Raw genomic sequence first — 24,215 nt, forward strand, 5'->3', positions numbered from 1 at the left:
AAAGAGTGTGAGATTCTGGAGGAGATGGAAAAAGAAAGCAGTCCTAGGTAAGACAGAGACAGTCTAAGGGAGGAAAGAGTTGACAAAAGAGGAGTGAGTAGTCACAAGGAGAACAGTAGAGGGGAAAGCAGTAGTCTCTGGGAGATCAAAGTAGAGTCCAAGGAAGGACAGAAGGAACTGCAGTGGCACAATAACAGTTGTTTGTCTAAAACTGAGGTGTTTGCTGTGCTGTTTGAAATGTCAACACCCTCTTGTCCCCCTTTTTGAAAGGGGAGACACCCCTATTCTCAGGAGTTTACCAAAAAGAAGGAGATCTTTGACGTGGGAGTGCTATGAATTGCCAGGGAATCCAGGGACAGAGAAGAGCCAGGGTCTCTAAGTCAGAGGCTTGCCCCTTGTGAAGCTCCGAGGGCTGGCTTCAGGGTGTCTTTTGGGAGAGAGAGACTGCATAAGGCTTCTTCTTGAGGAGTCCTGAGGCAGAACTTCCTCCTAAAAGCAGTGAGATTCATGACAGTTGCATTCAAAAGTTTTCTTCACTAACAGGAGGACTAAGAACCTTTTCTTTCCAAATGAAAGCTTTCATGCTGTACAAGATGAACATATTGTGGGGGGGATCAGATAAGTGTTTGATGTATGACTTTGATCTGTGCTGTTAACTCTGACAGTGCCTGTTTTGTTACATATTGCATATTGTGTGAAACTCCTTACATTTAAAACATGGTGATGCAAAAATGAAATTATTTTGGTGTCAGAATTCACAATGTTAAATTTTAGATTTGTCATGATCTTGTATTTTTTTTAAAACTAGCTGTGGAATGGACACAATATGCTTTGGCATATATTTTTAACTCTACCTAATTTTGGGATTTGTTATTCTTGGCAGAGACCTTGGAACAGTTGGTGCCGTTGCTATAGACAGTGAAGGAAATGTAGCTTGTGCAACATCCACTGGGGGACTCGCTAATAAACTGGTTGGCCGTGTTGGTGATACAGCATGTATAGGTAGGGTAAAGAAAAGTGTATTGTTCTCAGTAGAGCTACTCCAGTTCTTTATTTATTTGTGTGTTATATATATTAGTATATATTTAAATTATATATTGACCTGGGTGATCTAACATGTTATGAACATATCAACACTACAGGCAGGGCCTTAATGTAACATGTGCATTTGTTGTTCAGTTTTTTTAGAGCCCTGTCCTTAATGTAACAAATGCATTTGTTGTTCAGTTTTTTTAGAGCCCTGAACTTAGAAATAGAAGAATTTTATTTTTCTCCTTCCCCTGGAACCCTAACTCAGTTAGGTCTGAGTTTTCACTTTCAGGTCCCTTTTCACAAATCCAGTGTCTAACCTGCTTTTGGACTTCAAGGCAGGCAAAAGTTCAGCCTTTCTTCCTTCAAGGTGCTATCTGTTAATTATTCAGATCACTTCTAATCCAGGAATCGTTCAAAGAAAGAAATCACAATTAATAAAAAATGGGACTAGATGTTTTTCCTTTCCCCTTATTTCATTTTAATCAGATGCAATTTCAGCTTTGTCATTGGAGTTACATTATATCAAAGAGGAAAATTCAGCCAGAGGTCTCAAAAGTGACTTAAGTTGCCAGTCATTTTAATTTAATGCTTTGAATCTTTCAATATGTTCTTGTTCATTAAAAGCCACAAAAATCTCACTTGAGAGCATGGCAGGTGGGGACCAGACAAAACATAAAAAATTACTCCTTTCTATATAAAGAGGCTTGCAATCCCTTCCCCAGCAAGTTTCTCTTATGAGGCAGACTTGCCCCAAGGCTCGCCTAGTGTCCACATCCAAACGAGCACGGACACGCAGTATGTGGCACTGCAGACCTGTCTGCGGCATCACATACCACACATACAGGCATTCCCTGCATTGCTACCTTGGAGAGTTTTTTGACCCCAGGAGATGCCAGGGTCAAAAAAACCCAGACTGAAAAAACTTGGGGCAGCTCATGTGGTTAGCAGTGTGTGCTGCCCAAAACCAGAGCCTGGATGGCCGGAGCCACACTCTGGTGGCTGGCCAGGCTTTCTGCTCTGGCTGCAGCCCTGGGAGGTCCCCAGGACCCCAGGTAAGGCTGCTGGGGCCAGCACAGTTGCTGGCCCCAGTCTCCCCTACCTCACCCGGGGCACCCTGCTGCACGCTAGAGCACGCATGGCATGGGTGTGCCACTGCTACTTGTTCAGTGCCACAAGGTGTGTTACTGCTACTTGTCCCTGGGGAAACAAATGCCTGTGCTCATCTAGATGTGGCTAGTGATTTCTTCGTGAAATTTTCATAGAACTGGAATCTGGAAAAATTGTAATTATTTTAGAAAAATATGTTCCAAATTCAAACAGCACTCCTAGCAGCAGCTGATCAGGAGAATAAGAGCAAGCACTTCCTTATGTAGCAAACCTATTTTGCTAGCAAATATTTTGATACCTATTGATTGGATTTTCAGTTTGCAACTTCAGTTGGTTCAGTTGCTGAACCAAGGCTCCTTCTCAACATATCATAAATAGCCTTTTCCCTAAGAATTTTTCATCCCCCAAAGGGTGCTGAGGGAGTTGGCTGATGAGATTGTAGAACCATTAGCCATCATCTTTGAAAACTCATGGTGATCAGGACAGGCCCCGGATAACTGGAAAAGGGCAAACATATTTAAGAAAGGGAAAAAGGAGGATCCAGGGAACTACAGAACAGTCAGTTTCCCCTCGGTCCCTGGACAAATCATGGAGCAGATCCTCAAGGAATCAATTTCTAAGCACTGGAAGAAGAAGATGATTAGGAAGAGTCAGCATGGATTCACCAAGGGCAAGTCATGCCTGACCAACCTAATTGCCTTCCCTGATGAGATGAATGGCTCTGTGGATGTGGGCAGACCTTGATTTTTTTAGCAAGTCTTTTGGTACAGTCTCCCACAACATTCTTGCAGGCAACCTAAGGAAGTACAGGCTGGATGAATGGACTGTAAGTTGGATAGACAACTGGCTGGAGCATTGGGCTTAGTTAGAGGGTAATAATCAACAGCTTGATGTCAGGCTGACAGCTGGTATCAAGTGGAGTGCCTCAGGGGTCAGTCCTGGGGCTAGTTTTGTTCAATGTCTTCAATGACCTGAAAGATGGCATAGAGTGCACCTTCAGCAAGTTTACAAATGACACCAAGCTGTAGGGAGTAGTAGATACACTGTGGGGTAGGGCTAGGATTCAGAGTGACCTAGACAAATTGGAGGATTGGGCCAAAAGGACTCTCATGAGGTTCAACAAGGACAAGTGCAAAGTCCTGCACTTACGACAGAACAATCCCATGCAGCACTACAGGCTGGGGGCTGACTAGCTGGGCAGCAGCTCTGCAGAAAAGGACCTGGGGGTTACAGTGGACAGTAAACTGAATATGAGCCAGCAGTGTGTCCTTGTTGCCAAGAAGGCCCCCCGGCAAAAGGATGTGGACGAATTGGAGGGAGACCAGCAGAGGGCAACAGAAATGGTGAGTGGGTTGGGAGACATGACTTATGAGGAAAAACTGAGAGAACTGGGCTTAATCTAGATAAGAGGAGACCAAAAGGAGATTTAATAACAGCTTTCAGCTACCTGAAGGGGGGTTTGAAAGAGGATGGAGCTAGACTGTTCAGTGGTGGCAGATGACAGAATGGTCTCAAGTTGCAGCAAGGGAAGTTTAGGTTAGATATTAGGAAAAAAGTTATCACTAGAAGGGTAGTAAAGCAGTGGAACCGGTTACCCAGAGAGGTTATGGTATCCCCATCTTTGGAGGTTTTTAAGACAAGGCTAAACAAAGCTTTGGCTGGGACAGTCTAGTTGAGGGTGGTCCTGCTTTGAGCAGGGGGTTGGACTAGATGACCTCCTGAGGTCCCTTTCAACCCTAATTTTCTATGGTTCTATGATTAGTATAACCATGTCCTGTGATGAGAGAGTTTTACCGTTATAATTATCTTTGAATTAAAGAAAATTGAAGGAGTCAAAAACAGAGAAAATGACTCAATTCTCCAGAGTGCCTAGAGACAACTCCTACTTTTAATTGCCCTGGACCAACTTTAATTTTTTTTTTTAAAGATGTAGTTCAGTGAGTGGTAGTTTTATGTGAGCATTTTGTTAGGTTATAAATTGGCTGTAGAAACTGAACTTTTGTGTTGTTCATGAATTGACCTCAAGGATCTTATTCCAATCCTCTGTAGTGATGCAGGATATACTGTTCTTACACTACCCCAGGGTTTCTCAGCTGGTGGGACACTCTAGGTAGGACTTGGGTCATGCCACGGTGGGACTTCCGGTTTCACTTCTGCGTGCGTGTTTCGATTGGCTGCTGGGTGTATTTCCCCCGCCCCCCGCGTGCTCTTTGACTGGCCTCTGCAGGGACCCTCCCCCCCCACCCCCACTCGTTGACCAGTGGAACCAGGATTTTTTGACCTTGCATAGGTGGGTCGTAAGGTGCAAAAGGTTGAGAACCACCACACTACCCCATGCAGATACCCAACCAACCTTTCCTTGTAAATCTTCATGGAAGGAGCATTCACAACCTTCTTAGGTAGCCTGTTTTAGTGTCCTACTGTGTGTACAATTAATCATTTTTCCCAAGATTTATTTCTCTTTGTCCTTCCCCCTCTTTTCTTTCTCTGGTGTTTTTTAATCTTCTTTATGACAACCTTTTAACTATTGGAAAACTGATATTATGTCTGTCCTGCATGTCCTTTCCTCCATACTTAAATCTATTACTTGATTCAGTAGGAAGGAAAAGTTACCCCAGGGCTCCCCTAGATCACTGCACCTTTTTAAATGTGCCAACAAGCTTGAAAGCTGCTCTCCCCTGCTTATTAGCATGCTGTCTGTCCTATTTCCTAGCTAGCTCTTGCATTGTGTCTGTTGTCCACTGGTCTTCACGTTCCTACAGTGTTCTTTTCCAGCCAGTTATTTGTTAGTACAGGCACAGCTAACTCCTTCTTAGCACCTGATCATCTACCTCCCACCATTGCCAAAGTTGCCTTGCTGCCCTTTCCTCAATCCACCTGCATCTTCTCTTTGGAACAGGAAACTGTATTCATCTCTCCATCCTAATCTCTAGTTCCTTAGTTTTCTTCCTTCCTCATTGTGTACTACCTTTCCAACCTTTATATCTTAACAATCCGCCTCTTCCAGCTGTTGCTAATTTCTCTTATATATTCTGTTGCTGAAACTATATTAAAAAAAATCACATATTACCTTAAAGGGGTTTTGCCTCCCCAGAAGTCAACAGAATTTCCAGAAATTGACCTGTAACTTGAAATAATACATTTCTGGGTTTTACCTGTTTTAATCTTTTTTATTTTTATGAACGGGGATCCTGGTTTTCTCTGTTTAAAACCCCAAAATCTGCGATTAAAATGAAGCGCCACTATATATATTGGTATCAATTGAACACAATGTTTTATTGATATATTTACAATTTTAAAGCAATCTGAAAGCCTATCAGTGCCTCAATCACTATAATAAAATACATTCTAAATACTTATACATTTTGTTTATTTGATTTTTGGGGTTTTTATCCTGGAAAATTAGAGCTCCCCCTGCCCCCTTCACTCACCAAAATGCAGGTCCAGCCCTCTCGCTCCCAAGCCACAGCCCCCCGCCATCCCAGCCCTGCCAGAGGGAGCCCCCAGCTGCCAGGGCTACAGAGCCAGGGACTTGGGTCCACAACCCCCTCCCCCCAGCTCCTTGCAACAGCACCTGAGCCCACCTGCTACCTTCAGGAGGCAGTGGCACTGCGATGGAGCAGAACCTGGCTCCACATCCCCCATGGGCGGCATGGCCAGAGTGTAGCTCACAAGGGGGGCAGATGTGGGCTCAGGCTCCCCACCTTGCTGCCCTCCCCCAGTGCCTCTGTGGCCCAGCTGGCAGGACCTGGCATGGCAGGGTCGACTGGCTGGGCAGGGAAACTCCTTGCCACCACTGCAAGCCTCACGCTGCCATGGCGAGGCAGCAGCAAGGGCCACAATTCTGTGCTGCCGCCCCCACTGCTGCTGGATGGGCAGGGGGCTTGCAGTGGCAAGGAGTTTCCCCGCTCTGCCCTGCTGTGCTGGTTCCTGCCCACTGGGCCACAGAGGCCCCAGGGGGAAGGCAGCAGGGCGGGGAGCCCCAAGCCCACACCGGGCAACCCGCCTCCACCCTGTGCACAGATCTGGGGGGGCACATGCACAGTGCTGGGGAGCCAGCCCTGCCCCCCAGACGAGCCACCCGCGGCTCTGTCCTGCTCCCCAGGAGGGCCCTGTGGCTGCGCATTCTGGCCCTTTGCCCCAAGCCCCACGCACCACCTGGCTAGGCAGCAGCCCCAGCCATGCCCAACTCTGTCCCTATGGGGGCCTTAATCCTTCCTCCTCCACCAGGCTTATCTGCAGGAGCTACTCTCCAGGCTGCCTGGTGACCATGTACACATGTTTGCACAGATAAACACATGGCACCCCCTGCCTGACTGCCCTCCTCCCACTCCCCCAGTCCCTTGCAGGCTGAATTTTGTCAGCCTGCAGAGAGATCTCTGCAAAAGTGAAACATCTGCATGTTTCTCCGTTAATTAAAAATCCACACGTTTCTTGGGTAAAAGAGGAAATCTGTGATGTTTTCCGTTTTTCTGTGAGAAACGGAAAACCCAGTTCCCTGGTTATAAAGCATAGAGAAGAGTCGCATAAGTTATGGGGGTTTTTTTTCTTTTCCTATGTTCTCTGAGCAGGAAGTGGAGGTTATGCTGACAACCATGTTGGTGCTACTTCTACCACAGGGCATGGAGAAAGCATTATGAAGGTGGTTCTAGCACGATTGATCCTGTATCACATGGAACAAGGTATAATTTAAATTCTGAATGAAGGAAAGTGAAGTTGGAACTCTCACCAAACATTCAAAACATGTAAATTATACTCCTTGTGTTGCAATTTTTCCCAGAAGTTTTTGGTTGAGTTATTTCTAAGAACACAAATATTAGTAAGAGTAATAAAACTGTAAACCAGATAAATTCCAACTGTCTAATTACCAAAACTATCTTTACTGCTCGAGTCTGTCACATTTTAGATGCAGTATAATAAAATGTCATTAACTATGTACATTATTTCATGTTTGACCTTTCTTAAACAAATAACTTTACCTTTTTTAAGCAATAGCTTTATGAGCAATGAATTTGAAAACAAGCAAGGAGGAGAGAAATACTAGAGTTCTGTAACAAAAAAAGAAGTATATTGAGATTCTGTACAAACAGGTTATAACAATAGGATTAAATAATGGCTCATAGCAAAAGACAGACATTGAAAAACACTTTTTGTATTTAAAAAGAAATGAATATGACTGAAATTTAATTTTGTTTTGGAAAGTATTCTAAACTGTATGTTAGGTAGACTCTGTGCTATGTGGTAAACAGCTGACATGGAGCGTCTCATGTGACTGTAACACAATCTAACTGCGGGTGACCCTTTCAAGCTTTACCTTCATGAGTTGGAATGTCATTGAAACCCTTGATTATATTACATCCTGTAAACCTAGCAAAAGCGCCATACTTGTATTGCATGCAATTATAAAACCATTAATATAGACATCACTACTACTTTTAGATAGCTGCACTTTACAGTTGTTACAAACATCTACTTAACTTCTGAGATTCTTAACAGAATCTGAATGATGGTAGAACACTTCTAATTTACATATTTATTAGAGAAACATTAAACAGGAAATCTAGTAACAGCTGAGAATATATATACCTATCACGTGTTTTATTCATGTATGCTATTTGTAGTTAACTCTCTTGACTTGGCCAAAAGAAATAAGGTAGAAGCATAAAATATAAGATCCCATGCAGATTTTGTGCCTTCTTAAAGACCTTATGTGCCACAACTTCACCTCTGTCATCTATTCATTCCTTTCATATGTAATGCCCCAAACTTTAAGTTACTGTAAAGAACTATGAGCCAGATTCTTTTCTCATTGACAGAAATTTTGCAATGGAGAAAGGTTTAATGAGATTTCTATTTCTCACCACTGCAATCAGTTCTTTAAAATATATATGTATTTCTGAATATTTCCTGGGGGAAAACGTTCTCCATACCCTGAAGTATAATCCTACTGGCAGGCAAATACCACAATGGACAGTCCTTTGTCCCTTAAAGAGGGGGCCAAAATTTAATCCCGCAAGTCATTGCAACTTTGAATTCTAGAGCAGTCCACAGAAGCAGCATATTTAAGAATAGTGAAAATTCCTAAATTAATAATTTAAATAAACTTATTTTAGGACCATTCCTGCAGGGCTTCAGTCACATGAGCAACCCATGTTCACATGAGTAGTTCCAGTGACTTTAGTGAAGCTACATAAACAAGTAAAGGACTACGGTGTTTTGCATTAACACCCATGTGTAGGGTAAAATTTACAAAAGAACCTGCCTCGCTGACAGAGACACACAAGCTCTTAAGTGTTTGATTCATTTTTGAAAATTAGACCTAGTCTCCAAAAAGACTTTGAAAAATGCCCTCCTCAGTACCTATATTTGGAAGAGAAATAACGTATGTAATACTACTCAAGATACGTGTAAGGCAGCCTGGTTGTCCCTCAACACTTTTCATTTGTAAAAATCACTATAGTTTCCCAGTATTTGAAGGATTTCATGGAGCAGTATGCTTTGTTTCTACAATTAGATGGATGCAAATTCAGTTAATTCTTGTTACATATAAGCTGTGAACTGTTGTCAAAATCTTAACATCTATTGGAATTTTTGCCTTATGGCAGCAGCTGTTGCCTTGATGAAAAGTCGTAGAATGAAATCCTTACCCTGTTCTAGTCAGTAGCATTAATTTAAATTGCCAGGATAGCACCCATAGCTAAGATAATAAGTGTCTCAGCCAGCCAGTATAACAAAGATTGCGAATACATTCCATTCTGTTCCTCTCCACCCCCAAGTTTGAGGAAAGGCTTCATGCATATCACTAGTAGGAAATGTGCACCCTACTGTACGTAACACCATAGCTGATTTGGTATGAAGACTGAGTACCATTGCATTTCTGGACAAAAATGCAGGGCTATAGCTTATACATTAGAGCCTAATAGCTAATACCAGACTTCTATGTATGATGCAAACAATACTTTCAGCTTATTTATAAAATGTTCCAATTAGTAAGAATTAGTAAGTGTGGTAAAGAATATCTATTAGCTCCTGGTGTCTTTGTATAGTCCATTCAGCCTCATTGTCACAAGCATAGTTTAACCACCTACAGATCCTGTACCTGCAATAACATTACTGTCCAAATTACCAAAATTAATACCATACCTAAATTTATACTCTCTGAGCTCTTCAGTGTTCTGTGGGTTTATGACTGGGGCAATGTATTTATGATCATGAACATCATGAATTTGAAGGACAAATTTCATGGCAGGCTTCTAGCAGTAATTTTGCAGCATACTGAGTGTAAACACCCACAAAAAACACAGCGTGTCACTGAATTATAAGGTTGATCACTTACTCTACTTCAAAGATTGAAACCTGTGAATAATTTGAAGCTACATAACTGCTTTGCTATAGTAATGCAATTCTTTTGCAACTATTCACATCCTTCACATAAATGAAGTATTTCCCTCTTCCCTGTTCTACTCGTAAATAGTTGGCATTTAATAAGGGAAGGAAATAGAAAGGGGCTGGTTCTTCATAGGGTTTGAAGTTTGAAGGAAGTTTTGCATGGATTTCTGTGGGAGCCTGATGCAGGTTTTATGTAACTGTTAATCTTGTGTTCTTGTTTTCAGGGATGTCACCAGAGGAGGCTTCTGATACTGCTTTAAATTGCATGAAAACAAGGGTGGGAGGATTGGGAGGTGTCATTGTTGTCAGCAATTCAGGGGACTGGGCAGCAAGGTTCTCCACCAAGCAAATGTCCTGGGCTACAGTGAAAGATGACCAGTTGTATTATGGCATTTACACTGGAGAGAGGCTTACAAAATCCTTTGAAGAAGCACTAACATCTGAAGGATTTTGAAGATGTAAAAGTCAACTGCAGAGCAAAGTAAAGATCCAAAGTCTTGTTGCGGAGAAAATTGATGTCTTTTTCAGAAAAGATCTATCCCTATTAAATATTTCAAGAACTCACCATGGTTTGTAAGCAAACAGATTTAGACACAGAACCAATCATGACTCTGGATATTGAAATGTCTCTGAAAGGCACAGGTTTAAAATACAGGCAAGTGATGCATGTAAGTTTCCCCAGTCTTCTGGTTAGTGCATCAGCCCTACATTAGAGATAGGCAGTGTCAGAATGAGAGAGGAATTCATCTTCATTCTTAATCTCTGAGACTTCCAGGTCAAGTGATGATGCTGCAGTGAGGTAAACACCTGGCAATTAAAAATTGAACTTTAACAGCTGCTTCTCTTTATTGAGAAGCAGAATGTGTTTATATGTTTTATTGAACCAACTATATAGTTAGGAGAGATGTTAGACAAGCTTTTGAGCACAAAATCCTCTTATTCATTTTAGAAAAGAAACAGATGCAGTCTAAGCTAAATAGTAAGTAAAACAAGAACTTTACCAAGGTCTTTGAACACCCATCATTTGGTGACAGCTGTCAACTAAGCTACATTTAGACTACAGTATAAAATTTAAGACTACATCATTATCAAAACCTTGGAGTAACCAGTCCTTAATCATTTAACTAGGGAAAACATGAAGTCCCTGCCTCAAGGGAAATCTGACACTCAGAAGCTTTAATGTATTTGTTAGTTTTATGGGGGAGGGAGGGAGCCACAAACTAAAATTAGGTGGGGGAGAATTTTATTAGTTAGGTCTATGTTATAAAGAGGAAAGCCAAGACTTCATTAATTGTAAACAAAGCAGCAAACAATCTTTGTTGGTTAGATTAGAAGGTGATAGGCACCTCATAAATACATAGATGAGAGAGATTCATGATGATTAACTGGAAAGTAATTTTCTGAAGTAATTAAGACATAAAAGCAAGCTATGCCACAACAAATAGAATTGCCTCTGTTAACAAGCTTTCTTGATATGAAGCTGATGCAGTCTTGTATGAAATCTACAGTACTTGGTTAAATTTGTGGTAAGCTTTCAATTCCTCAGTGTCATAGGTGTTTACTTTCCCGTTTCCCAGTGTAATTTTTTTTCTATGAAAATGCAGTTTATTTGTGAAGCAAGAAATTTTGTAGGAAGACTCTTTCATAACAAATCTTTGTGAAAGGAAACCCTGTTTTCTACTGTTAACCACACCTATTATATTTTATGACTACATAATTTAATAACCTAACATATGTTTAGCCATGTTACGATCTGTATCTCCTCTGAAAACAGATGATCAGCTTCTGGTATGCTAACATACTACAGCATGTTCCTTTATGAAATATACCAAATAAACGTACCAGATCCTAACTGTGTTTTTAAGATCCATTTCCAATATAAAATGAAGCATGATGAAGTAGATTATTTAGAATGGTAGGTTTGTCAATCTTATCTAATTGTCTTGCACTATAACCCACATTTCTCCAGAAGTTAAAAATGATTGATGTCTAGTGGGATGTGGACAATCCATGGGAAAAGAGTATTTATTTTTTTATGAAGTACTAATGTATTGCATTGCCTAGAGGAGGGCATGAAATATATCTGTTGATCTGGTCATCAGCTGCTGCTTGTCAGATTACAAAGGAATTTAGGGTGAGTCTGGTAAGCTGTCCTGCTGTGTGAACATAAGGAAAAATCATTTTTTTAATCAGAAAGAGACTCCCAGTGAGTTCAAGAACCTATATGGAAAAGCACACACTTCTCAAAACAAAAGATGAGTACAGGGCCAGATTATCCTTGGCCTGTGTGGAAGGAAGCGGTATGAGCTCGGCTTCATGCACACAACATTCTTTGGAGCCTGTGGGAGCTCTGTTTAGTTTGCAACCTGCAGATTTTAAAGGAGTTGAGACAAGGGAGATAGTTGAGTTCTACTAGACTCCACAGTCCACCATCACCCCAAGCAGGTACACTTACCTGAAGTTATAAAAATCCATCTTGCTCTGCTACATTGTGCAATTGGCTGCATTCCTCCCCTTATGCAGGGCAATGGAAAATAAAAATCCTGCCTTTATAACTAATACTTGGTCAGAGACCTATCCCTTTTTCATCTGGATCATAAAGAAGCTATCGTAAATCACCAGCGTGAGGAATTTAGGTGAACATCTCTCCTGACCTTTGGAGAGACAAACATCTATCCCAGAACTAAAACCCAGATGCAATATAACATCATTGGTCACCTTAGTCACAGTCGGTAGAAATCTAGTGTCATTAAAAGGCACATTAAGTACCTAATACATGGTTAATTCATCTCAGTAATTGTATCCTCAGAAAAAGTACTACAATAAAACTGGTAGTTTATCATGACTAACATCTGTCCCTTGTGTCTTATTTTCTCTTGATTAGAAGAATTGTATGTAGTAAGATGTTTTGTTGTAATAGAGGGGGTTTTTTTAAATGCTTATGTACTGTTGCATATTGCTGGTGTTTTTGTTCGTTTGTAAGGGTCAAAAATGGGTGTCTTGCAATTGGGGTGGAAGGTAGTGAGGTTTGTGATGGTCCTTAGAGCCTTTGGAGTCTATTTTACAGTCTAAGTGGCTTTAGAATGAGTTCTGGACATGGAAACTGCATGCTGGCCAAGCAGGGCCCTTCCACCCATGAGGGTGGGAGCAAGGTGCAATAGGGTATGTTGGGGTGTGTCCATATGTGTGGGTGCTTCACTCCCGACCTCATGGGCAGGGCTTGGTGGGATGCACTTCTTTGTGAGGGAGCACTGTGGGTCAGATGTAAATACCTGGCAGTTTGGATCTGGCTCATGGGCCATATTTTGTCTGCCCCTGCTTTACCAGAACCTGTACTGTTGAAAAAAGATTGCCATGAAAAGGAGTGTTCTTTGCATGCAATGAAGTAGTAACAGTTTAATCCTAGGTTTAAAGTATCTAATGCAAATAAGTAACCCTTTTATTGTATTTATATGTAACAGATTGCATATATTGATTTTTTTTTTCTTTTTGCCTGCCTTTAGAAGAGGTTCCTGCCCAAAGAACGTTCAGTGAACCTGAATGATGCTGAGTGAACAGAAAAATAAATGTTCATGGGAGGTAACAAAAAGGCAGGGCAAAAACATGTGAGGTTACAACTGTAACCTCAAATTGGAAGGGGGGAGGGTCCTCTAATTTGTTGAGTTTTTACGTGGATTTTAAATTACTCACAAATTAAATCTGTAGGAGATAGAGGATTATGGGATTGTATGGAAATTTGTCTTTAAAAGATCCTGTTTTTTTCAATGTATGACTTTGTCCCACATTTTAGTTTTAGTGCTTTGGGACAGAGGTTCCAAATCCCATTGAAATAAATCATCTGTCACTAGGTTGCATCCCCCATTCAGTTAGGGACCTGCACATTCCCTGATCTTTCTCTTGCTGCTGTCATACTTGTAGAAACCCTTCTTGTTACCCTTCACGTCCCTTGCTAGCTGCAACTGCAGTTGCATTTTGGCCTTCCTGATTTCATCCCTGCATACCAAAACAATACTCTTACACTCATTCCCCAGTTGTTTGTCCAAGTTTCCACTTCTTATAAACTTCCTTTTTGTATTTTAGCTCACTGAAGAGTTCACTGTTTAGCCAAGCTGGTCTTCTGCCATACATGGTAGTCTTCCTGCACATTGGAATGGTTCACTCCTGCACCCTTATTGCTGAAAAGCAATAGGAAATGGATTGTTATGGATGCCCATGTAAAAAGCAAGATGAAGGATATGGGAATGTGCAAAGAGGGCAAAGCTACACCAACTCAGGCAGAAGATTTCAGGTTTACAAGTGGCTTACTCAGGATATGGAAAGTTGAACTCTTCACTGCATGTACAACAGCACAGATGTGAAAGGGTGAGAGGATCTTGGTTTCCCCTTCAGGGCACTCCTTAGCCTCGTCCACCAGCATATTGGGGACATGCAAATACCCAGCAGCATTCATGAAGTGAGCTTCCTAGAGTTCATAACTCAAATAGACAGACAAGGTTCCTTGGGTGAATTTGATATCTTTTATTAGACCAACCCAAATGGTTGGAGAATAGTTATTAAGCAAGCTTTCGGGTTCAAAAACCCTTCGTCAGGCTCAGGAAGCTGCAGCAGTTGGTGTGTGCTCTTCCTGGATGGAATGAAAAGTAAACAAGCCAGGGGCTGGGCTGGGGAGTCAGTTGCCAGGCAGATTATAATGTATCAAAAATCCAATGTCTATGTTTAGTCCATGATCTCTAGTATCCAGCAGGTTGATGAAATGGAGCTCATAGGCTCGTCTCTGGGAAGTGTTGTGTAAGTTTCCCTTGAGGATCAGGACTGCGAGATTGGAGAGAGAGTGGCCCTCCTGTGAGAAATGTGCCCTCACCGGTAATTGAGTGTTTCTGTCTTTGATGGATTTCCAGTGTGCGTTCATTCTGGTGCGCAGTTGTTGTTTGGTTTCTCCTACATATCTTCCATCAGGGCATTTGGTGCATTGGATGAGGTATACTACATTCCTGGAGGTGCAGCTGTAAGATCCTGGGATGCTGATGTGACTCTGTTGTGAGGTGTAGTAATAGTGGGGGTGGTGGAGATGTGTGGGCAGGTTTTGTATTTCTTGTCCTGGCACAGTCTGGATCCTTTTGGTGTGTTCTGGGCTTGAGGAAGTTTGCTTCTGGCGATGAGGTTGGCGAGGTTCAGTGCTTGTTTGAAGGCTAGGATGGGTGGCTCTGGGAAGATCTTTTTAAGAATAGGGTCTCTTTCTAATATGGGTTGCAATTTTTTGAGGATTTTCCGTACAGGTTCAAGGGAGGGGTGATAGGTCGCTTGGGGTGCTCTGGTGAACAGATGTTCCCCCAGATCCTGGTGAGCACCCCTGATAAACTTATAGGTGGCCACCAGATCACCCCTGAGCCTGCGCTTTTCCAGGCTGAAGAGTCCCATGGCTCTCAGCCTCTCATCATAAGGTCTGTTTTCCTGACCCTTGTTCATGCGCGTGGCTCTCCTCTGCACTCTCTCAAGCTTCTCCACATGCTTTTTGAATTGTGGAGCCCAAAACTGGATGCAGTACTCCTGCTGTGGCCTCACCAAGGCCAAGTACAAAGGGAGAACGACGTCCTGGGATTTGCTTGAGAAGCATCTCTGAATGCAAGCCAGTGTTTTGCTTGCTTTACTAGCTGCAGCATCACATTGAAGGCTCATGTTCATCTTGTGGTCAATCATGACCCCCAAGTCCCTTTCGCCCGTAGTACTAGCCAGCATAGCACTGCTGAGCCTATAAGGATGCTGCCAGTTTTTCTTCCCAAGGTGGAGAAAAAATGACCAATCCCTGACCTAATAGAACATCCCATGTAACACAGCCAGTAAAACCTCCCTCCCTAATTTCTGCAGTAAATTAACAGATAGTATTTCAGCTCTACAGTCTTGTATGCCTTTTCAATAATAATACTTAGCACTTATCTAGCAATTCAAAGCCATATGCAAAAAGATATACATGGACTTAAAATTCCCCAGGGAAGTAGATAAATTTTTGTAATCTTCACCATTTTTACAGAAATACATGTGTGGAAGATAAGTAACTTGATCTGAGTCACTGAACTCATCTGTAGCACAGCCAGGACTAGAATTCTTAGTTTTTGACTTCCTTAGCTCCAAGTTCAGTTAACCAAAATATGCTGTTTTTACTGAAAATGCTTAGCCAAGGAACTCTTGATATATCAAAAGCAACAGTAGTCTGTAGATTATTGATGAGTTAAAAAGTGTTTTAGCTTCATGGTTTCTATGATTTGTGTGTACCTCATACTTATCACAATAATTTTGCAATCTCTTCTGTATTTAAAATGAAACCCAATTACATCCTGAAGCATATTACAGCTGTTTTATTGTTGTCCCTTTTTAAAAGAAGAAATCTAGTTATGATATTGTCTCTTGTTGTCAACTTGAGAACTACCAACATTACTTTGCTACATCCTAGTGAATAAAGAGAAGCTTTAGTCTTAATCTACAGTAACTTCCATCTTGCTCATTCAGTTGCTTTGTCCAAGTTAGAGTTAGGAAAAAGGAACAGGTACCCTGGGCTTGATTTTTGAAAGGTGAATATGTAGACTTGTTTGACAAATTCCACCTTTGGACACTCAAATTGACTTTTGAATGCTTAAGATAAGCAATTACACACTTAAATAATTGTATTAACTATCCAGAAGCAGGAATATTCAGGTACATCCTGTTATTTGAAAATAAGATTCCTAATATCCAAGATGAGGTAGCATCATTACAACAGTACTACAGTACATCGGTACTTCAGCTCAATAAATCTTAACAATGTTTTAATTTCATTAGCAGTAGACTATAATTATTTATGTGAATTCTAGCTATCCAGAAAAAGCTAAGAAGGCCTCATCCCACTCAAATGGGACATATGTGTAATGTGTGGTGTAGCTGTGTTTGACTGAAAAATGTTGAGTTATATAACAATATCCCCTCTCCCTTGTTTGTTACTTGCAGTCACACAATGTAATTTGTCCAAGAGCCAAAATGGAGACATGCTGAATATGTGAATACCAAGGAAGTGGTTTCCTTAGCAATAACAGGCGTGTGAAAGTCAAAACTTCCTTTCCTCCTCATGTGACCTTTTTCAAAGCAATTCAAGGAGGGACAATAGAATTGAATTCCAAGCACCCACAGTATTCATGAATTGCTAAACAATGATTTGCCAAGAAGCCAAATTTCTTCAGCTTTTTACTAAGGTGAAATTGCAATTTATTTACAAATTTCTAGCTAGTTTGTTTGCATGTGCTTTTTTTCTAAATTAAAATTGCCTAAAGTACACAAATACATGTGCAGAAAACTGCCAGGCAATGTTCTTATCGTTTAATGCCAAAAACAAAACTTCTTTTGTTCATAAAGTTCAAATTCTTTCCTGTTGAACAGATACAATCATACAAAACTTTACTAACTTGTTTTTAATGGATGAACTCCCATGGGTTTAATACCAATTATTATAAGTAACATTTTATCCAGAACTAATTAGTTAGAGTGATATTCACTACTCATTGTGCAGGGAATTAACCTCATTCACCCCAGCTGCAGCCTGCAGCACAACTCTTCTGCAATACCAACTGCAACCTGAAAGCTTTGTGACCGACCCTCTGCATCCTTAATGACAGCAAAGATCATAGCTCACAGGATAATAATAGTTACAAGAGCCTACACAAGCTTCCTGTCCAAAAATCCCAAGGCACTTTACAAAAGGTATTGACTGAACTTTCTGCAGAGGTAGGGAAATATTATTCTCTCCATTTTATACATATGTAACTAAGGTGCAGAAAGGATGTTACATGTTCAAAGGTTATGGAGGAAGTTCCTGTTAGAGCTAGAAATAGATCCCTCAGCTCCTGGCCAATGATAACTCAAGAAAAAGAGATACATGATTGGCTGAAACAAATATAAGCAGAGTTTTTTAGTTTGGCTGCTGTAGTTCAGTGTGCCCTACCAGAAGTCGTCTTATGACCTATGCTGTAATTAGCTGTTACAGAAAAGATTGCCCTCTATGGCACCCTGGCCTCCATAATATTGCAGCTGTTCATCAGTGAGTGATGGTGGGTATTGCATCTATTCTACTGATTGGCAGTACGTTTTCTCTTCCGACTGTAAAGACTCATGTCTGACTTGCAGGTCCTGCCACAGTAGCTACAGGTGTTCATGGCACTAGGGGCTATTGTACTGATAGGCTGCTTCCTTTGGTCACTTTTCTGTTGTAATTTGAGTGACTATTTCTCATCGGGATGTTGGAGTCATGATTGAGAAGGCAGCACCACTTTGTCCTGTCTCTTGCTAAGCCCTCCCAAAGGTCTGGGTTGATTCCAAAAGCCTTCATATCCTTCTTTCAGACATCTTTGAATCACAATTTTGGTTGCTGTATTCTTCTCTCCCCACCTGCAATTTGCATCATACCTTTAAGCTGAAGCACTTTTTCTGTTTCTAGGCTCTAGGCACCTCACCAAATAGGTGTGGAATTTCTCAAGGACAGTCTATAGAAGGAGGATGGTTGAGTTTGGAGCCAGTCTCAGTGAGCAGCATGTGAGAGCTGACAGGGAAAACCTCATGTGAAGACTTCTGTGAAGATTTGGGGGAGAAAGGTAGCTGACCCATATTTAGTTATATCATGTCCATCTCAAGAAAGGAGTACCTGTGATGCTTTCTTCCTTTTTATGTATTCTATATTAAATCAGAAATACATTAATTTAACACACAATGGATGTGTCTACATGAGATGCGTTACTTCACAGCAGACTAATTTGCTGCACGGTAAAGCACCACTGCCTACACATGAGTAGCAATTAGGGTGCAGTAGACTAGTTTACTGTGCTGCCAGATAGTTCTGTCAGATACAAGTGGTATCTGCCAACCTAGTAAATTACTGTGCTTAAATGCACGTGTAGACAATGACCTTGGTATTAATTTACTCCGGGTATGTTCAGTTACATTGATTGCACATACAGGCGTACCCAGTCAGGGTAGCAGTGGAGAGGAAATTAAAGGCAACTGCGAACTAGTGGCAGACAGGTGGCTCTCCTGAGGGTGTTAAAGCCAGAATCAAGAGAACATAGAAAGACTTTAACATCAGCAGGCTCAATAGAGGAGGGTCACACAGAGGATCAACAGGATGCCATTAAACAGAAATAAGGTAGGTAAGTGATAGTTTGGTTCAGTGAATTGTATTCTTCAAGGATTACAGACCTAGCAGGCTGCAGTGGGCTGGCAGAAAGGCCAGGTCCCCAGGGAGGTGACATGGGGTACAAAATAAAGCTTCCGGCCCTAGGGGTCAGGCACAAACATAGAAAAGAAATATTCATCATCAGCATCATCATTATTTACCTGTCCTTGATTCAAGGGTTGGTGGTACAGTAAGACAGATCTCTCCACAGTTTATCCTTCACGTATCCTGTTTTTTGATTGATCACCACTCCCATCAACTCCTCTATCCATACTCTATGTTCCTTATCTCTTAGTCCTCTTCTCCTTTTCCTTCCAGACATAGTTGAATCATTTTATTCTTTAGGCCACTGTCTTAAGAAGTTCTTCTAACTCCTCTCTTAATGGCATTGATAAGAACTTTGCTCTGCCGATCTTCTCTATCACACAAATTATGGGGGAGGGCAGTCACACCGCAGGAAAGGCTGGGGATACAGACTGACTCGGACATGCTCTCAGCATGGGGCGACCAAAACTTGATGGCCTTAAATGCAGAGAAGGGTAAGGTGCTGCACCTTGGTAGGAAGAACCCCCAGCATACTTACAGGCTTGGCAGTGCTACACTCACTAGCACCATGACCGAAAGAGAGTGGGGGGGAGGGGGGGGATGGTCTTGATTGACCACAAGATGAATATGAGCCACCAATGTGATGCTGTGGCTGGCAAAGCTAACCAAACTCTGGTATGCATCCACCGATGCATCTCAAGCAAAACTAGGGAAGTCATCCTCCTGCTTTACTCAGCCCTGGTGAGACTGTAGCTGGAGTACTGTGTCCAATATTAGGCCCCCCATTTCAGAAAGGATGTGAAAAAGCTTGAGAGAGTACAGAGGAGAGCCACTCATATGATCCAAGGCCTGGAGGGAAGGGACTGAGACTGAGGAACTTGGGACTCTTCCTTCTGGAGAAGAGAAGGCTCAGGGGGGACTTGATGGCAATCTATAATTACATAAAAGGGGCACATCAGGACCTGGGAGAACAGCTGTTCACCAGAGCTCCCTAAGGGATAACATGGTTTAACAGCCATAAACTCCCGGAAGACCGATTTAGACTGGATAAAAGAAAAAAGTTCTTCATGGTGCAAGTATCCAGGGTCTGGAACAGACTCCCCCCAGACTCTGGACGCCTCCAAACAACAGGTGGATATATTTCTTGCTGAGGTCACTTGATCCCAGCTGACTTCCCACCTTTTGGGCAGGGGGGTGGACCCAATGATCTCTTGAAGTCCCTTCCAGCCCCTAATGTCTGTGAAATCTATGAAATCTACAATCGTTAGATTTTTTTGCAGTCCACAAAATTCTCAATATTTTCTGAAAAGACTGCATTCCGAATGTTTCTAGTCTCTGAATGTATTTCTTTTTAAAGGTCCAGCTTTTGAAGCCATATATAGCCATCATCCACACAGTTGTCTTCAGAAAAATCTTATTTTGGTTTTCAGGCTGACCCTTTTATCCTTCCAGTTCATATGAACTCCCTCAACTAATAAGCCTAGATACAAAAACTCTTCAACTCACTCAGTTCTTTCCCTTCCATCAGAATCTTCAGGTCTTGTTCTTCTGTTTATGGCCATTGGTTTTGTCTTCAAGATATTAATTGAGAGTCCATACTCTTTCTTTAGAGTCCATACCCTTTCCCTCCTGCATCTATTAAACAAATCTCATAGTTCTACAGATGGGGTAATCAAAATTACACCTGTACATCTCAAATTAATTATGAATCTGTTGCCTATCTTAATGTTTCTAGTATGCTTCTCATTTCTGTCTTTGCTAGAATGTTGAATAGATAAGGCAAGGGCACATACCCTTGTGCCTTTACTGACTGAAAACCACTATAGCATTACTCCTGCCACTTTTACACTTGACTTCTGATTTCAATAGGGCTTACACAATGATTCCACTAAGTTTGGCTGGAATCCCATCTTGAGCATTGTCAGATTTTAGTTATCATGTCCCACTGAATCAAATTCCTTAGTGAAGTCAACAAAGCAAAAATATAATGGTTACCTGTATTCTCAGGCTTTGCTCATCATGATCCTGAGGTTTCTCACTGGAGAAAGCTTGCCAGTTGACAGCTTCTTTCAATCTCTGTCTCACTTTGTACATCTTTGGAAAAGAATTATTCCTTTTTTTGTGTGTGTTGCTCAGTATTCATGTCAGAGGAGGTATAGGCTGCCTACAGGCATTCATTTCTACAGGAAGAAATTTCTTCGGATAGGAAAATAGCCCAGGAGCTGGACTGTACAGTGCTCCTCCAGCACCATGGCTGAAGAGCTCCACAGACAAAACTTTTCTGCCAGGGGGCACTAAAGAGCAGTTCCCCCTGAGCCACTCCTGCCCTTAGGGCAGTACATTAATTGACAGCCTGCCCTCTCCCCTGCCTGAGAAGAGGGCAGGCTGTCAAGTGGCAGTTGGCAGCTGCTGAAATCAGGTTATTGGCAGAAGTGGGGGTAGTTTTTGTGGTGGGAACCATCCTAGTTCTCCCCCACCAGAGAATAGCCCTGCTCCTTACACAGTTCCAGGCTAACCTAGAGGATCTGGGGGCAGAGGAGAGATGCAGCAAGGCATTGGGAGACTTGCAGCAGGGGTATGGCAGTTTGCCATGGTCCCAGCTGACCTAGAGCAGCACAGGGCAAGGCAGGGCATTTTGCTGCAGTGGCAAGACTCCCAAGCCTTGCTGTCATGGGGTTGCTTCACCCCACCCTGCTCCCAGTTGGCTGGATGGTGCAGGCAGGAAGGGGAAGCTGGAGGGACTAGGAGCTAGGCTGGGGAAAGCCTCCACACACCTGGCTTCTGGCTCCCAGCATGCCCAGCTTCCCTTTGTTCCCTTGCCACTCAGGTGACCATTGGGGGCAGTGATTTAAAAGCTGGAGGGGCAGGTTGCCAGGCATACAGAGCCTTTCCCTAGCCTGGCTCCTGGCCCTTCCCCCCCCAACCCTTGCTGCCATACTTCCCAGCTGAGTGGAGGGTTGGGGAATTAAAAGCCAGTGGCTGGAAGTGGGATCCCCAAGCCCCATTCCCAGCTGTTGGCTTTTAAATCTCTACCCCACCACCCAGCAGACAGCAAGGGGGAGCCAGTAAAAGTCTCCTGCCTTTTCCTGAAACCCTGTTTGCAAGTGTTTTTGGGGAAGAGACACAGAACACTGGCTGCTGCTTTTTCCTCTCCCAATGTATAAGAGGGGGGAGCAGCTGCCCCCCCCACACTTCTCAAAACTGGAGTGACCCTGGTCTCAGGGAGGCAGGGACCCTTTCCCTGGCTCCACACTTCCCAGTCCCCAGGAGGCATTGAGAGAGGGGAGCGTTGTATAGATAGTAAGTCTCTTGGGAGAAACTGTTTCCCAGGAGTGTTTTAACCCTGGTTGTTGCTGAATTATTTTTTCTCCTGGGGTGGCCATTTTTGATCTGGAAGAGAAGCCTGAATGGCTGTAGACTTTTGGTTTCTATTGGGAGAAATTGATTCTCCTGGTAAAAACTGAATGCCTGTACCTGGCCAATGGAGCAAATTATGACAGCAGTTCTTTCTAAGAGTATGTTTCTGCTGGAGAATAAAAAATGGGTGAGTGACCTCTGATTTATTCTTGCATGGGAATAATCTACATTCAGGATGTAGATGCTTCTTATTTCTACCCCGGGCCATCCCCCGGGGGTGCGAATCAGGGTGACATCCGTGGACCCCGTGCTTTGAGGGGCCCCGCAGAGCTGGGTAGAGTGGCGCGGTGACTGAGCTGCCACCAGCTTCATGTCCAGTTGCTCAGAACCACCCCTGCTGCTGAATCCGCCACCAGTTTCCTCGTATCCAGGGGTGGGGTCCCACGCAGGCTGATTTGCCCCAGGCCCCACACCCTGATCAGGTTGTCTCTGCTTCTGCCCAAATAAAAAATAACATGGTCTTACATGTTTCAATATTATTATTCCCATAAGCTACAGTGAATCCAGCCATAAAGAAAATGCATTCAAAATATTTTGAAAAATAACAAACGGCATTCTTTAGCAGAAGCTAAGGCCAAAATATTCCATACAAACTCTTGTCATTTTCGTAATCTCGTTGACCTGGGATACATTTCAACCATGCTTGTTTCTTCAAAGTGTTTGCTGATACGATGCAATTAATAAATCACCTTTCAACTTCTATTACTTTTAGAAAATATTCATTAATAAAGTTATTTTGAGAGCTGATTTTAACATGCTATCATTCTGCTGAAAGATCCATCAACGAATCTAATATTTATCTCAAATACCGAGGAGAGCAGTGACCCAATATAAGCTGTGTTGCCTGGCAATCAGAATTTGTCATTTTAAGTTATTTTCACAGCAGTCCGTTCATATCCTTGGTGAATAAATGCAGGTATTATATTATTGACCTGATTGGAGGTCTTTGACAGATCTGAATGAAAAAAATCAATGTACTACTGATGATTCTGGGCTTAGCTTCTAGAATGATATATTTCATCCATTAGCAATAAAAAAAAACTCTGGTATTTGGGAGTAGGGGCAGCCGTATTTGCTCCATTTACAACAGAGATTGTAAGCTGAAGGACTTTAGGGCCATCAGCTTAGTGAATTATTTGAGTTTGTCCTTTCAAATTACTAGGAAAATACTGACAATCAAGCAAATTATTCTGGAGTTAGAAGAGCTGACTTGGAAGCTGCAATTAAAGTTCCCGATGAACCAAATTTCCAGAGACTGCAATAATAGTAGGATAAGGGCTTGAGTGGAATTTCATTTAAAATTATAGAATACTTTCAGTTCTAAATTTCTGTCCCTCAGCATGCATCTCAGCACATATGCAAACCTGCTTTCTCTTTCCTGTAATGTCTCACAATGCCCAATTTTTCGAATCATTAACTTGAAAATATGCAATATCCTGCTATCTAAAAAGCATGTTTTCAAATGTGAACAGCCAGAAACACTAGAAACTCAGTACTTCTACTATCAAACTGAGTACCAGACCTGAAAAACTGGTTCTATATTAGTTCCACAAGTGCAGCTGAGGTATATGCATCTCAAATATCCTGCTTCATTTATTCAGACTATACCTTATACTATTTGATCGCTTTGCTGCTGTTTCTAGATTGTTCTTATTTTACTTAGATCTCAATCTCTCAGGCAACATTATCAAATTATTATCAAATAATAATCAAAATACCTGGCTATTCTATAATGCTTTTCACCATTAGCTATTAAAGCATTTTATGATGGAGTATCACTTTAGTTTTATAGAATTTAGTCTTACAGATAGGAAAAGTTGTAATTAATTTGTCTAAAATCACCCATAGGCTAATGGCAGAGCTGGCCATAAAACCCTAGGGCACTTGTACATGTGACAAGGGTTTAGTCCTCAGGGTTTTATTGTATGCCCCCTAATTTGAAATGGTGGTGGTTTTTTAATTGAAACTCACTGTTTCCATTTTTATGTCACATTATGGTGAGGGGCCTGATCTCTTTTTTTTTTTTTGGGGGGGG

The 24,215-nt window shown here is 42.0% G+C and overlaps 1 protein-coding gene and 1 long non-coding RNA gene across 7 annotated transcripts in view; both read left to right on the plus strand.

Moving 5' to 3' along the window:
* The window catches only part of ASRGL1 (asparaginase like 1), a 33,977-nt gene extending 21,604 nt beyond the window's left edge, over nt 1–12,373 (plus strand). For 4 of the 6 annotated variants that reach the window (XM_006016631.3, XM_025216979.1, XM_025216984.1 and 1 more), the window contains 3 exons: nt 884–1,002; nt 6,711–6,821; nt 9,753–12,373. In XM_006016631.3, coding sequence (XP_006016693.1) covers nt 884–1,002; nt 6,711–6,821; nt 9,753–9,982 — 460 coding nt within the window. In that variant the 3' untranslated portion in view covers nt 9,983–12,373. The remainder of the gene's footprint in view (nt 1–883; nt 1,003–6,710; nt 6,822–9,752) is intronic. The other 2 variants (XM_025216967.1, XM_025216974.1) reach the window with 2 other exon arrangements.
* Nucleotides 12,374–13,045: 672 nt separating this feature from the next.
* LOC112552125 overlaps nt 13,046–24,215 on the plus strand; it is a 17,314-nt gene continuing 6,144 nt past the window's right edge. Inside the window, exons 1-4 of the long non-coding RNA XR_003096487.1 lie at nt 13,046–13,107; nt 13,609–13,890; nt 16,507–16,748; nt 17,987–18,140. This is a non-coding gene — a long non-coding RNA (uncharacterized LOC112552125). The remainder of the gene's footprint in view (nt 13,108–13,608; nt 13,891–16,506; nt 16,749–17,986; nt 18,141–24,215) is intronic.

This window comes from Alligator sinensis, unplaced genomic scaffold (genome assembly GCF_000455745.1).
Source record: "Alligator sinensis unplaced genomic scaffold, ASM45574v1 scaffold499_1, whole genome shotgun sequence".
Classification (NCBI taxonomy): domain Eukaryota; kingdom Metazoa; phylum Chordata; order Crocodylia; family Alligatoridae; genus Alligator; species Alligator sinensis.